General features: G+C 37.8%; 1 protein-coding gene and 1 non-coding gene across 6 annotated transcripts in view; one reads left to right on the plus strand and one right to left on the minus strand.

Annotated features, from left to right (window-relative positions):
- The window catches only part of EML5 (EMAP like 5), a 151,215-nt gene that overhangs the window by 13,987 nt on the left and 122,042 nt on the right, over positions 1-15,186 (plus strand). For all 5 annotated transcript variants that reach the window (XM_043918982.1, XM_043918983.1, XM_043918984.1 and 2 more), the window contains exon 2: positions 8,951-9,110. In XM_043918982.1, the coding sequence (XP_043774917.1) occupies positions 8,951-9,110 (160 nt within the window). The remainder of the gene's footprint in view (positions 1-8,950; positions 9,111-15,186) is intronic.
- LOC122705946 lies at positions 9,684-9,790 on the minus strand. Its single transcript, XR_006344216.1, has one exon. It is a non-coding gene; the product is annotated as a U6 spliceosomal RNA (small nuclear RNA).

Below are 15,186 nucleotides of genomic sequence, written 5' to 3' on the forward strand. Positions count from 1 at the left end.
TTCAATCTATCCCAGCATCAGGCTCTTTTCCAGTGAGTCAGTTCTTCGCATGAGGTGGCCAAAGTATTGGAGTTTCAACTTCAGCATCAGTCCTTCCAATGAATATTCAGGACTGATTTCCTTTAGGATGGACTGGTTGGATCTCCTTACAGTCCAAGGGACTCTCAAGAGTCTTGTCCAACACCACAGCTCAAAAGCATCAATTCTTCAGCAATGATTTTGGAGCCCCCAAAAATAAAGTCTGTCATTGTTTCCCCATCTGTTTGCTGTGCAGAGATGGGACCAGATGCCATGATCTTCATTTTTTGAATGTTGAGTTTTAAGCCAGCTTTTTCACTGTCCTCTTTAATCAAGAGGCTCTTCAGTTCCTCTTCGCTTTCTGCCGTAGGGTGGTGTCATCTGCGTATCTGAGGTTATTGATATTTCTCCTGGCAATCTTGATTCCAGCTTGTGCTTCATCCAGCTTGGCATTTTGCATGATGTACTCGCACAGAAGTTAAATAAGCAGGGTGACAATATACAGTCTTGACGTACTCCTTTCCCAATTTGGAACCAGTCCATTGTTCGATGTTCACTTCTAACTGTTGCTTCTTGACCTGCATACAGATTTCTCAGGAGGCAGGTAAGGTGGTCTGATGTTCCCATCTCTTTAAGAATTTTCCACAGTTTGTTGTGATCCACGCAGGCAAAAAGGCTTTAGCATAGTCAGTGAAGCAAAAATAGATGTTTTTCTGGAACTCTTACAAATATTTTCTCCCAGTCTGTGGCTTGTCTTCTAGTGCTCTTGCTATTGTCTTCCACAGGGCAGATTTTCTTTTTTTTTTAATTTTAATGAAGTCCAGCTTTCTTTCTTTCTTTCATAGATCCTGTGTTTGATGTTGTATCTAAAAAGGCATCACCATGCCCAAGGTCATCTAGATTTTCTCCCATGTTGTCTTCCAGGAATTTTATAGTTTTACATTTAGGTCTGTGATTCGTTTTGAGTTAATTTTTGTGAAAGGTGTAAGGTCTGCGTCTAGATGCACTTTTTACGTGCAGACATCCGGTTGTTCCAGCACTGTTTGTTCAAGGAGTCTATTTTTGCCCCTTTGTAGTGCCTTTACTCCTTTGTCAAAAATCATTTGATTATATTTATAGGGGTCTGTTTCTGGGTCTCTGTTCTCTTCCATTGATATATTTGTCTACTCTTTTTTGAATACCATATTGTCTTTTTTTCTCTTCCAATTTTATTGAGTTTTCTTTATCTGATAATGTGTAAGTTTGTACCTTTTGATCATCTTAATCCAATTCCCCATTCCATCCCCTTCCTCTGACATCTGACCTCTTTTTCTGTGTTTGTTTTTGAAGTATAATTGGCCTACAACACTGTTAGTTCTTGTTACACAACGTAGTGATTCAGTATTTCTAAACATTTCAAAACGATCACCGTGGTAAGTCTAGTTGAGATATATCACCATGCAAGATACTACATAGTTATGGACTATATTCTCCACACTGTACACAGCCTTCTGTGTGTGTGTATGTGTGTGTGTGTTTAAGTTACTGATCTCTTAAGTTGAAACTCATTTTAACAACCCTGCATCACCCCCCACCAAGTTTACTGTTTTTAGCATTGTATTTTACATCTTTTTGTTTTGTGTGTCCCTTAACTACTTATCGTGAATATAGATGATTTCATGACTTTTGTCTTTTAACCTCCTTACTATGGCTCATTTGCTAACTTTACTGTATCTTTGTCTTCACTAATGAGATTTTTCCCTTTCGTAATTTTCATGTTTCTATTGTGGCCTTTTCTTTTTCACTTGAAAATGTCCCTGTAGCATTTCTAATAAAGCTGGTTTAGTGGTGCTAAACTCTTAGCTTTTGCTTGTCTTTAAAACTTTTGATCTCTTCATAAAATCTGAACACAAGCTTTACCAAGTCATAAAGCTTTACCTACTTGGTTGTAGGTTTATCCCTTTCATCATTTAAAATGTATCATGCCACTCCCTCCTGGCCTGCAGAGTTTCTACTGAAAGGTCTTTGTGGGAGTTCCCTTGCTACTTTTGCTCCATAACTTGCTACTTTTCCCTTGCTGCATTTAACATTCTCTGTCTCTGATTTTTATGTCTTGGTGTGTCCTCCTTGGGTTGATCCTGTTGGGGACTTCCTGCGTTTCCTGGACCTGGTTGTCTACATCCTTCCTCAGGTTAGGGAGGTTTCCAGCTGTTGTGTCTTCAAATATGTTCTCTGCTCTTTCTCTCTCCTCTTCTGGGACCCTTGTAATTCAAATGTTAATATGCTTGATGTATCAGAGGTCTCTTAAGCTGTCCTCATTTTTTTTTCATTCTTTCTTTTGTTCAGCTTGAGTGATTTCCATTACTTTGTCTTCCAGCTCACTAATCTGTTCCTCTGTACCATTTAATATACTGTTGATTCCTTCTAGTGTGTTTTTCATTTCAGTTCCTGTATTCTTCATCTCCGTTTGGTTTTTCTTTATCTTTTTAAATTTTCTGTGAGAAACTTCTCTTCATCCAGTCTTCTCTGAAATTCTCTGAACACTTTCACAATCGTTACCTAGAACTCTCTATAGGGTAGATTGCCTGTTTCCCTTCACTTGTTCTTCTTTGTCCCAAAAGCACAGCCCCACTGGGTCGCCAGAGCTCTGGGGGTGCCCGCTGCGTGGGCTGTGTGGGCCCTACTGTTACGCGCGTCTGATCGGTCTGGCTGGCCCACGCTCCGGTCAGTTGCCAGGCACTGACTTGTGTGGAGGACCCTAGCTCCTGGTGGGCAGGGTTGCACAGCAAGGCTGCTGACTGTCCTGGAGCTAGTGCTGGCCCACTGGTGGTTTGCGCTGGTTTCTGGAGTGGGTGGTTGTGGCAATGGGGTGTTCCAGATATACTGGCCTGCAGGTGGGTGGGGCCAGTTCCAGATATAGCTAGAGGGGTGTCCCAAAAGTGGTGTTGGCCAACTGGTGAGATGGGCTAGGTCCTGGGGCATCTGGCTAAGGGGCCCAGGGTGTCTTGGAGTTGTTATCAGCCACCTGGCAGGCAGGGTTGGGTCCTGGGGTCTCCAGCTGCAAGGCCAGGGGATTCCAGAGCTGGTGTTTGCCTGCTGGTGGGTGAGGCAGAGGCCTAAAGGATTCTAGGGCTAATGCTTGTTCCCTGGTGGGCAGAGATGGGGGTCCCAGAGTTGGTGTTTCTCCTCACTGATAGTGGGGTAGGAAAATTTACATACAAGGCATGTCTTGGGCAGCTGCGTGACAAGGAGATCTCCATACACCCACACCCTAGAATCTTAAGCATTTATATAGCGACCTTAACAGGGTACAGAGTCTCTAGTTGCCTGGTTCAGTTCTTAGGTCAGCTGGTAGTCATGTATTCTCAATGACCTCCTCCAGCATTCAGATAAGTTGGGAAGAACTGACATCTTTTTTTTACCCTAATAGCTATCATCTTGATAGTACTGAGTCTTTCTATCCATGAATATAGAATATCTATTTATTATAGTTCTTTGATTTCATTCATCAGAGTTTTGTGGTTTTCCTCGTATAGATTTTGTATCTATTTTGTTAGATATATGCCTAAATATTTCAGTTTTGGGTGTTACTATAATGGTATTGCATTTTCAATTTCAGATTCCACTTGTTCACTGTCAGTATGTAGGATAACAATTAATTTTTGTAGGTTAACTTTGTATCCTGCAGCCTTACTATAGTCATGTATTAGTTCCAGGAATTTTTTTTTTTTGCTGATTTTTTTTTGGATTTTCTACATAGGTGATTGTGTCATCTGTGAACAAAGACAGTTTTATGTCTTCCTTCCCAATCTGTATACCTTTTATTTCCTTTTCTTGTATTATTGCATTAGCAAGGCCTTCCAGTATATTATTGAAAAGGAGTGGAGAAAGGGGACATTCATGACTTGTACCTGATCTTTTGGGAAAGCCTGGAATTTCTCACCATGAAATATGATGTTAGTTGTGAGTTTTTGTAGATACTCTTTATAAGATTGACACAAAGTTCTGTATTGCTAGTTTCCTGAGAGTTTTTATCATGAATAAGCATTGGCATTTGTTAAATGCCTTTTTTGCATCTGTTGATATGATCATATGATTTTTCTTTTTAAGTCCATTGGCATGATGGACCCATCAGTTGATTTTTTTAATCATATTAATACCTCAGATAGTATTCCACATAGTTGTGGTATATAATTCTTTTTATACTCCTTTAGATTTGATTTGCTAAGCAAGTTACATTTGACCTGAAGCATGAATTATTTGAATGAAGCAAGATTTGGAAGATCATTCTAGAGCCAAAGACCTTTGAGAGCCTAGTAAGTTTGGCCTTTTCAAGAGACAGAAAGGCCAGTGTGTCTGAAATGTGGTTAACAAAAGGGAGAATCATAGAAGTTGAGTTTTGAGAAGTAGATGAAGGTATGTATTGTAGAGCTTTGTAAGTGCCATATTAGATAGTTTGGATTTTTTCTAGTTGTAATAGGGAGCTGTTGGGGGATTTTTACTAGGTGAAACTTATATTGTTTTAAAAGATCACTCTGGTTATCTTAAGAAAACCCTAAAGGGATGCGGTAGAGGAAGAAGGGCAGGTGGCTCAGATTCGGGTTGTAGCAGAGAAGATGGGAGTGATGATAGGGTCAGTAGGACAGGCTAATAGAATGTGTGTAATAAATTTGAAAGGGAAAAGGGGTGAGGGTTAAATTTAGCTTCTTGGTCTGAGCAACTGAGTGGCTAGTGACGTCATATACTAAGATGAGAAATAGATTTGGGGGTGGGGAATTAAGGAGGAAAAAGTTCTGTATGTGTTAAATGTGAGTTGCCCACAACACATCTTTTCCTCCTGGCTGGAGATGCAATTTGGGTGTCAATCACAGTATATGTGATTTTAAAACTTGGTTGGAAAAATTTAATGTTATGTATTCTGATGCTCACAAAGTTGATATATACATTTAATGCAACTCCACTAAACATCATAGCAGATTTTCTGGTGAGGTTTGAGAATTAGATATAAAGTTATTTAAAATTTTATATGGAAGAATAAATCTGTAAGAACAGACAAGCAGAGTTAAAAAATAAAAAAGATATAATAAGAGAATAGTGAGGGGGAGGAGTGTTAATAGATACTAGAACATACTAAAAGAATCACTCTAATAAATAGAATATGATTTTTCATGGGAATAGACAAAAAGTCCTGTGGGACATAGTTGAGAATACAGATACAGATATGACTGTATATAGAAATTTAATATATGTTTAATATCTAAAAGAAATAATATATTTAACAAATGATGCTAGCTCAGCTAGAATAAAATTAAATTCCTTCTTATGCCACATATAAAAATAAATTCCTGATGGGTTAAAGACATGAGTGAAAACAGTGTTCCCTCTCATAGTGTCTCTTCAGTCAACAACTTAAGCATGATGGCCCTTCAAATGTTATACCACTTTTGTCATAAACGGACTAACAGAGATAATACTTCAACATTATGGCATCAGGCAGAACACCATTTACTTGACACACTAGTTTTCAGTCAGGGCATGGTGTGTAATAGATTTGAATCGTGCATCTTATTTGGATGAACCCAAAATATTTTGCCTTGCATACACCCATCAAAGAGGGATGGAGTATTTTCTACATATTTTCAATCTGTCATACACATGTATTATTTCCACATTTTGAAATGTTCTAGTTTCTTTTTATGTTTATCTAAAGGTGCTTTTCTGGGCAACTTGTGTGTTTTTTTAACTTTTTTTTTTTTTTTGGAGTACAGTTGGTTAACAGGGTTGTGTTAGTTTCAAGTGTACAACAGAGTGACTCAGTTGTTGGGTTGGCCAGAAAGTTCGATGCGTAGAAAACCCCAGACAGCTTTTTGGCCAACCCAATATATACATATATGTGTATCCATTCTTTTTCAAATTATTTTCCCATTTAGGTTGTTACAAAATATTGAGCAGACTTCCCTGTGCTATACAGTAGGTCCTTGCTGGTTATCCATTTAAAATATGTGTACAATCCCAAACTCCCTAACTATCCTTTCTTTCCCCCCTTCCCCCTGGTTACCATGAGTTCATTCTCCCAAGTCTGTGACTGTGTTTCCTTTTTGTAAATAAGTTCATTTGTATAATTTCTTTTTAGATTCTGCATATAAGAGATACTGTACGATCTCTGTCTGACTTACTTCACTTAGTATCTCTGGGTCCATCCAGTGCGTGCATGCGGGCTAAGTCACTTCAGTCGTGTCCAACTCTTTGTGACCCCATGGACTATGCAGTCCATGGAATTCTCCAGGCCAGAATCCTGGAGTGGATGGCTGACTTGTTATGTATAAATATAGATAGATAGATGCCGTATCTTTTTATCCATTCCTCTGTCAGTGGACATTGAGCTTGCTTCCTTGTCTTGGCTGTTGTCAGCAGTGCTGCACTGAACACCGGGGTGCGTGCGTCCTCTCAGACCATGTCTTCTCTGGATGTATGCCTGTGAGTGGGATTGCAGGGTCGTTTGGTGGCTCGGTTTTTAGGTTTTTTTAAAACAGTAGTACTGTTCTTCGCAGTGGCTGTACCAATTAACATTCTCACTAACAGTATAAGAGGATTCCCTTCCCTCCACACCCTCTCTAGCGCTTATGGTTTGTAGATTTTTAAATGATGGCCATTTTGGCTGGTGTTCGGTGATATCTCATTGTATAAAAGCTTTGATTTTCGTTTCTCTAATAATTAGTGATGCTGAACATCTTTACACGTGCCTCTTGGCCATCTGTATGCCTTCTTTGGAGAAATGTCTATTTAGGTCTTCGGCCCTTTGTTTTTTATTGGGTTTTTTGTTTTGATAATATTAAGCCACATGAGCTGTTTGTAAATTTTGGAGACTAGTCCCTTGTTGGTCACATCATTTGCAAATATTTTCTCCTGTTTTGTGGGTTGTCTTTTTGTTTTCTTTATGGTTTACTTTGCTGTACAAAAGCTTTTGAGTTTAATTAGGTCCCATTCGTTTATTTGTTTTTATTTCCATTACTCTGGGAGATGGATTGACAAAGATGGTGCTGTGATTTATGGCAGAGAGTGTTCTGCCTGTGTTTTCCTCTAAGCGTGTTACAATGTCCAGTCTTATGTTTAGGTGGTTAATGCATTTTGAACTTATTTTTGTGATGATGTTAAAGAATGTTCTTGTTTCATTAATGTAGCTGTCCAGTTTTTGCAGCACCATTTATTGAAGAGACTCTCCATCATTGTACAGTCTTGCCTCCTTTGTTGATTAACGTACCATAGATATGTAGGGTTATTTCTGGGCTTTCAGTCCTATTCCATTCACCTATATTTCTGTTTTTGTGCCAGTACCATACTGTTGATGACTGTAACTTTGTAATAAAGTCTGAAGTCGGGGAGCTTGATTCCTCCAGCTCTGTTTCTCTTTCTCAAGATTGTTTTGGCTATTTGGGGTCTTTTGTGTCTCCATATAAATTTTAATTTTTTAGTTCTAGTTCTGTGGATAATACCATTCGTAATATGATAGGGATTACATTGAATCTGTAGATTGCCTTGTGTAGTATAGTCATTTTTAACATTTATTATTCAAATCTAAGAACATGCTATTTGTGACATCCTCAATTTTTTTTTTCTATCAGAGTCTTATAGTTTTTGGAGCACAGGTCTTTTGTCACTTTGTATACGTTTATTCCTGGGTATTTTACTCTTTTTTAAAAACATTTATTTATTTATTTATTTATGATTGTGTTGGGTCTTAGCTGTGGCATGTGAGACCTTGTATTGCAGTGTGCAGGCTTCTTCTCTCTGATTGTGCCGCGCAGGCTCCACAGCGCCCCGGCTCCGGGGTTTGTGGCGTGAAGGCTCTCGTTGACGCGCCCACGCTTAACAGTTGTGGTGCCAGCATGTGGGATCTTAGTCCCCCCACCGGAGATCAAGCCCACGTCCCCTGCACTGGCAGGCGGATTCTTAACCACTGGGCCACCAGGAAGTCCCGAAAGAGGTTGGATTTTTGTCAAATGTTTTTTCTGCATCTAATGAGGTGAATGTGTGTGGGAGTTTGGGTGTCCTTATGTATTGATTATTGATTTTTATTTATTGATGTACTATATTGGTTTTAACGTGTTGGACAAAACTTCCATCCCTGCTTATCTTTCCTCTCAGTAGTTTCTCACTTAGTATTCCTTGACTGGATGATACCGTCCCTGACCATCCAGTTGCCCAACCAGAAACCCTAGAGTCATCTTAGACTGTTCCCTTTCCCTTCCTCAGTACGTCACATCTGTTGATTCTGTTTTTGCCCTCCTAACTTTTCCCTCTTTCAGTTCATCTTCCACCTTATACCGGGAGTGATTTTGTTTCTCCCAAAGGGGAAGCTAATCATCTAACTATACTTGTAGAAAAATTTATGAAGTAGAAATTTATATTCATTCTCTGCCTTCTGCTGATGTATGTAAAGTACTGTCAACGATTTGGCCCTTGTCTTATCTTTAAAGACTTATAGACTACTTTGTGTGAATTATGAGTGACTTTTCTGTTTTTTAAATGGGATTTGTAATTTAGTGTTATCATAGGAGTTGCTTGAACACTAAGAATTGGTCTAACTTTTATATAGTAAAAGAGTAAGTGGGAGAGAGAGCTTAAAAGAAGGTTAATACCAAATGAGAAAATGGCGAGTGGTAAGGTTGCTACTAATTCATTTCTGTGGTTCAGTTGAGTACTTGTGAGAATTCTTTTTTTTTTTTTTGGAGAAGTTTACACACACTGCGTCATATAGCAGGATTATAAAGCCTGTCATAACTGATTATCACATGTACCATTGAAGTAATAACTCTTAGCATGGGTTTTTATGGAAGTTATTTTAAATCCAAATTATTTTAAGTAGATAAATAATGAAAGTCTTAATTTTCACATTGATATAACAGCTCCATAAGCAGTTTTAAATCTGTTTATTTATTGATTGATTTTGCAGCCTTGCACTGCATCCCGAACGAGTACTGGTAGCAACAGGACAAGTTGGGAAGGAGCCTTACATCTGTGTCTGGGATTCGTACACTGTGCAGACCGTATCAGTTCTGAAGGACGTCCACACTCATGGTGTAGCTTGCTTAGCATTCGACTTAGATGGACAGGTATGTTAAAATTTTTTCTCTTTTTCTAAGCTATGTTTTTAAAATGTGTATTATAATAAATTATTGTAAACCTGTAGATATTAAATTGGAAAGCAATTGACAAAAAGCATTTGTTCAAGGTGGATGTGGGTAGATGGGGTGGGTGGGTGGTAGAGATATATATATAAGAAAAACAAGAATAATGAGTTTTTATTTCATTGTATGAGGAACTTTTCAGCTGAATTAATTATTACTATAAAGGCCTAAGTGATTCTGAGTCAGTGGAACATTACCTGGTTGTTCTAGAAAATTTTACATATAACTCTTTTCCAGGTATTATAAAATATCTTAGAAAAATTAAAGTTTCTCTAAGTAGAGCTGTAACCATTTTAATTTTTTGTTATTTAAATATTTCTATTAAAATTATATTTTTAATTGAAAACAATGAGGTAGTTCTTATATGAGCTATTTTATATAAAGTCAACATTCATAGCAAAAGATGTAATCATCATTCTACTTACTAATCAGTTCCCAAATTACTGTTTACTTCTAGTCAGTGATTTTTATTTTTATTATTTTTTTTTCTTTTTTTAAAAAAATATGGAACGCTTCACGAATTTGCATGTCATCCTTGCGCAGGGGCCATGCTAATCTTCTCTGTATCGTTCGAATTTTAGTATATGTGCTGCCGAAGCGAGCACTAGTCAGTGATTTTTAAAACACTTAAGCCAACAGCTGTTTTGTGGTACTTTCGTGGAACGTGTTATACCTAACACTTATTTAAGAAGTGGTAAGAAGTTAGTTCTTGCAGATTTAGTTAATTTATAATCTTTACAAGTTTTACAGTGAAATTAAACTTTAAAAATCATTATAACTTTTAGAAGAATTGTAGCTGTCTGCTTTTTAATTCTTAAAATTAATTTTTTAGATCTATATTTTACAGAAACACATTACATTTTGCTCTAGTCACTTGATAGCCAGTAGATATTTTAATATATAACTCTGAGGAATAGTTTCTTTGAGTAGCATAGATTAATATAACTTTCTGATAAGAGTCTGGCAAGAGATCTATAAAATCTATAAAGATGTAACTTGAACTTCTCATTTGCAGAAAAATGTGCTTCTAGGTTTAGAATCACTGGGTAGCCATGACTGGCAATTCCAGAACCTTAATTCATGTCCTATTTTGCTATTATTTTCAGTTCCCTTAATGTCCTCATATCAGAATTTCATTTTCCTTCTTGAAAGGAAGAGAATAATATTCTCTCCTTACTTTGCAAGAGATTGTTTTATGAAACAAACCAACAAAAGTTGTTTTTTAAATTATTTTCCAGAAGTATTATGATATTTAAGATAGTTTAACTATTCTTGTATACTTTAAATATAGATTTTTTTTTCTTAATTTAAAAATTACCCTTTCTAAATGTATTGCATTGCTGAGGAATTTCTCTTATATGAAATGAGAAATGATGCCAGGAGCTTTTACTAGCTGAAAGCTTTATTTAATTTTGCTTGTTTTAAGTAATTTATAAGAAACATCTTGGATACATGCATTTTATTATCACAGATCTTCATAAGAACATGTTACTTAAAAATGTAAGCTTATAAAATCATAATAGCTAAAAGTTATTGAGCACATACTAAGTGCCAGGCATTGTGCTAAGCTTACATTATCTCATTTAATCCTCACAACAACCCTATGAAATAGATATTATTATTATCTCTATTTTACAGATAAAGAAACTGAGACTTAGAGAGGTTAAATAACTTGCCCCAGGTTACACAGCTAGTAAATGGAGCCAGAGCGGAAACCCAGGTCAGTCATACTCCAAAGCTCATGTTTTTAACCCCAATGCCCTATGCCTCCCAAACATGGAACTAAGGAGGTGGTTATTTATATTTCAGGAGGAATTCATTCATCCTAAGTACAGCTGAAACTTGTAAGGAACTGCGATCAGTTGAAAATTAAGAGTATTTCTGAAATTATGCTAATGAGAAGATGCTTTAGTTAAATTTGAGAACATATTATTCACTAATATCTTTAACTGTTTGTGAAATACCAATTAGGAAATATTATCTAATTTTTGCATTTTTTACTAGATTTGAAACTGTAAGTGATCAATTAAGATTTATCCAGTGAATGAGTCTTCTTGTTGGTAGTATGCTGAATTTTCTTTTCCTAGCTGTTTTTTTCTAAAAGGCTTGACTATCCATGCTAATACTGGAAGTCTGTCTTATTGGGAATAAGCAGGGCCTGAAAAGGCTATATAAATTCACATCAAACAGGGACTAAAATTTCATAGTAAATGAGAGAGAGGATTGTATGAGAAAGGCATTAATCCTTTTATCTTGAAAATACAACCATAATTTATAAAAGCACATTCACATGTTTAACAAAATCTAAGTTATAGTTAAAACTCTGCTAATTTATAGTATGAACTAAGAATAAAATGTTAATTTTTAACCTGATTTTGTCAGTTTTATGCTGATATAAAATAAAATGCTTTACTTTGCCTTTTACCTTTGATTTTTGACACATGACTATGAAGAGAGTCATTTTTGCAAAAATATTAAAGGAATTCACTGATTTTATTCCTGGGGACTTTTAGTAATCTCTTAACATCTAGACATATCTCAAGTGCCTATTGTATTATTTTTAGCTTTCATCTCTTCTGTTACTTGCCAGATCCTGATTTCTTATGGCTTTCTATATGATTTGACCAGTGTTTACTCTGTTAAGTCCTAGATATTTTGCACAATTTGTGATTTTTACTTTGTGATATCTGTAACAACTAGTCCTCACTCAATAAATATTGAAATCACAAGGACCCCCCCCCCCCCCCACCCAATACTAGACTCTTTTAAGTTTAATTGTCTACTATTTGAATGTGTTTCACACTTGCAGAAACTCTTGGAACTCATCTAGTTATGCCTATCGAGATGTTTTTCTCATTTGAGTATTTAGTGTGCTCGAACTTTTTAATAAATACAGCTGACCATTGAACAATGCAGGGATTAACATGCATATAACTTATAGTTGACCCTCTGTATTCACGGTTCCTCTACCTCTGCGGATTCAACCAACCATAGATGTGCAGTACTGTAGTGTTTACTGTTGAAAAACACCCAAGTGTAAGTGAAGCCAGGAACTTCAAAGCTTTACTTCTAGTTTAACTAAAGACACAACCAAGACTTTCTTTGGAAATAGGATCAGGAAGGAATTTGGGAAGCTGGATAGAGGCTTCTTTATCTGTGTTTTCCCTCCCTGTTACTTCTTTGTTGTTGTTCAGTCACTCAGTCGTGTCCGACTCTCTGAGACCCCATGGACTGCAGCACGCCAGGCCTCCCTGTCCTTCACCATCTACCGGAGCTTGCTCAGACTCACATCTATTGAGTCGGTGATGCCATCCAACCATCTCATCCTCTGTCGTCCCCTTCTCCTCCTGCTTTCAATCTTTCCCAGCATCAGGGTCTTTTCCAATGAGTCAGCTCTTCACATCAGGTGGCCAAAGTATTGGAGCTTCAGCTTCAAACATCAGTCTTTCCAATGACTATTCAGGACTGATCTCCTTTAGGATGGACTGGTTTGATCTTGCAGTCCAAGGGACTCTCAAGAGTCTTCTCCAACACCACAGTTCAAAGCATCAATTCTTCAGCGCTCAGCCTTCTTTATGGTCCAGCTCTCACATCCGTACATGACTAATGGAAAAACCATAGCTTTGACTAGACATACCTTTGTTGGCAAAGTAATGTCTCTGCTTTTTAACACGCTGTCTAGGTTTGTCGTGGCTTTTCTTCCAAGGAGCAAGCATCTTTGACTTTCATGGCTGCAGTCACCATCTGCAGTGATTTTGGAGCCCAAGAAAATAAAGTCTGTCACTGTTTTCATTGTTTCTCCATCTATTTCCCATGAAATGATGGGACCAGATGCCATGATCTTAGCTTTTTGAATGTTGAGTTTTAAGCCAACTTTTAAACTCTCCTCTTTCACTTTCATCAAGAGGCTCTTTAGTTCCTCTTCGCTTTCTGCCATAAGGGTGGTGTCATCTGCATATCTGAGGTTATTGATATTTCTCCCAGCAATCTTGATTCCAGCTTGTTTCTCATCCAGTCCGGCATTTCGCATGATGTACTCTGCATAGAAATTAAATAAGCAGGGTGACAATATACAGCCTTGACGTACTCCTTTCCCAATTTAGGACCAGTCCATTGTTCCCTGTCCGCTTCTAACTGTTGCTTCTTGATCTGCATACAGATTTCTCAGGAGGTGGGTATGGTGGTCTGGTATTCCCATCTCTTTAAAAGTTTTCCAGCTTGTTGTGATCCACACAGTCAAAGCCTTTAGTGTAGTCAGTAAAGCAGAAGTAGATGTTTTTCTGGAATTCTCTTGCTTTTTCTATGGCCCAACAGATGTTGGCAATGTGATCTCTGATTGCTCTGCCTTTTCTAAATCCAGCTTGAACCTCTGGAAGTTCTCAGTTCACATACTGTTGAAGCTTAGCTTGGAGAATTTCGAGCATTACTTTGCTAGCATGTGAAATGATTGCAATTGTGTGGTAGTTTGAATATTCTTTAGCACTGCCTTTGAGATTGGAATGAAAACTGACCTTTTCCTGTCCTGTGGCCACTGCTGAGTTTTCCAAATTTGCTGGCATGTTGAGTGCAGCACTTTCACAGCAACATCTTTGAGGATTTGAAATAGCTCATCTGGAATTCATCACTTTCACTAGCTTTGTTTGTAGTGATGCCTCCTAAGGCCCACTTGACTTCACATTCCAGGATGTCTGGCTCTAGGTGAGTGATCACACCATCATGATTATCTGAGTCATGAAGATCTTTTTTGTATAGTTCTTCTGTGTATTCTTGCCACCTCTTCTTAATATCTTCTGCTTCTGTTCGGTCCATACTATTTCTGTCCTTTATTGTGCACTTCCTTGCATGAAGTGTTCCCTTCTCTAATTTTCTTGAAGAGATCTCTAGTCTTTCCCATTCTGTTGTTTTCCTCTATTTCTTTGCATTAATCACTGAGGAAGGCTTTCTTATCTGTCCTTTCTGTTCTTTGGAACTCTACATTCAGGTGAGTATATCTTTCCTTTTCTCCTTTGCCTTTCACTTCCCTTCTTTTCTCAGCTGTATGTAAGACCTCCTCAGACAACCATTTTGCCTTTTTTGCATTGCTTTTTATTGGGGATGGTTTTGATCACCACCTCCTATACAGTGCTATGAACCTCCGTCCATAGTTCTTCATGTACTCTATCAGATCTGATTCTTTGAATGTATTTTTCACTTCCACTGTATAATCATAAGGGATTTGATTTATGAATGGCCTAGTGGTTTTCCCTACTTTCTTCAATTTAGTCTGAATTTTGCAATAAGGAATTTATGATCTGAGCAACAGTCAGCTCCTGGTCTTGTTTTCTTGACAGTATAGAGCTTCTCCATCTTCGACTGCAAAGATATACTCAGTGTGATTTTGGTGTTGACCATCTGGTGATGTCCATGTGTAGAGTCATCTCTTATGTTGTTGGAAGAGGGTGTTTGCTGTGACCAGTGCGTTCTCTTGGCAAAACTCTGTTAGCCTTTGCCCTGCTTCATGTTGTACTCCAAGGCCAACCTTGCCTGTTACTCCAGGTATCTCTTGACTTCCTACTTTTGCATTCCAATCCCCTATGACAAAAAGGACATCTTTTTTGGTGTTAGTTCTGGAAGGTCTTGTAGGTCTTCACAGAACCATTCAACTTCAGCTGCTTTGGCATTAGTGGTTGGGGCATAGACTTGGATTACTGTGATATTGAATGGTTTGCCTTGTCATTTTTGAGATTGCACCCAAGTACTGCATTTTGGACTCTTTTGTTGACTATGAGGGCTTCTCCATTTCCTCTAAGGGATTCTTGTCTGCAGTAGTAGATATAATGCTAAATCGCTTCAGTCGTGTCTGACTCTTTGTGACCCCATGGATGATCCCCTGCCTGGCTCCCCTGTCCATGGGATTCTCCAGGCAAGAATACTGGAGTGGGTTGCCGTTTCCTTCTTCAGGTAGATATAATGGTCATCTGAATTAAATTTACCCCTACCAGTCCATTTAGTTCACTGATCC

This window comes from Cervus elaphus, chromosome 12 (assembly GCF_910594005.1).
Source record: "Cervus elaphus chromosome 12, mCerEla1.1, whole genome shotgun sequence".
In the NCBI taxonomy this organism is placed as follows: Eukaryota; Metazoa; Chordata; class Mammalia; order Artiodactyla; family Cervidae; genus Cervus; species Cervus elaphus.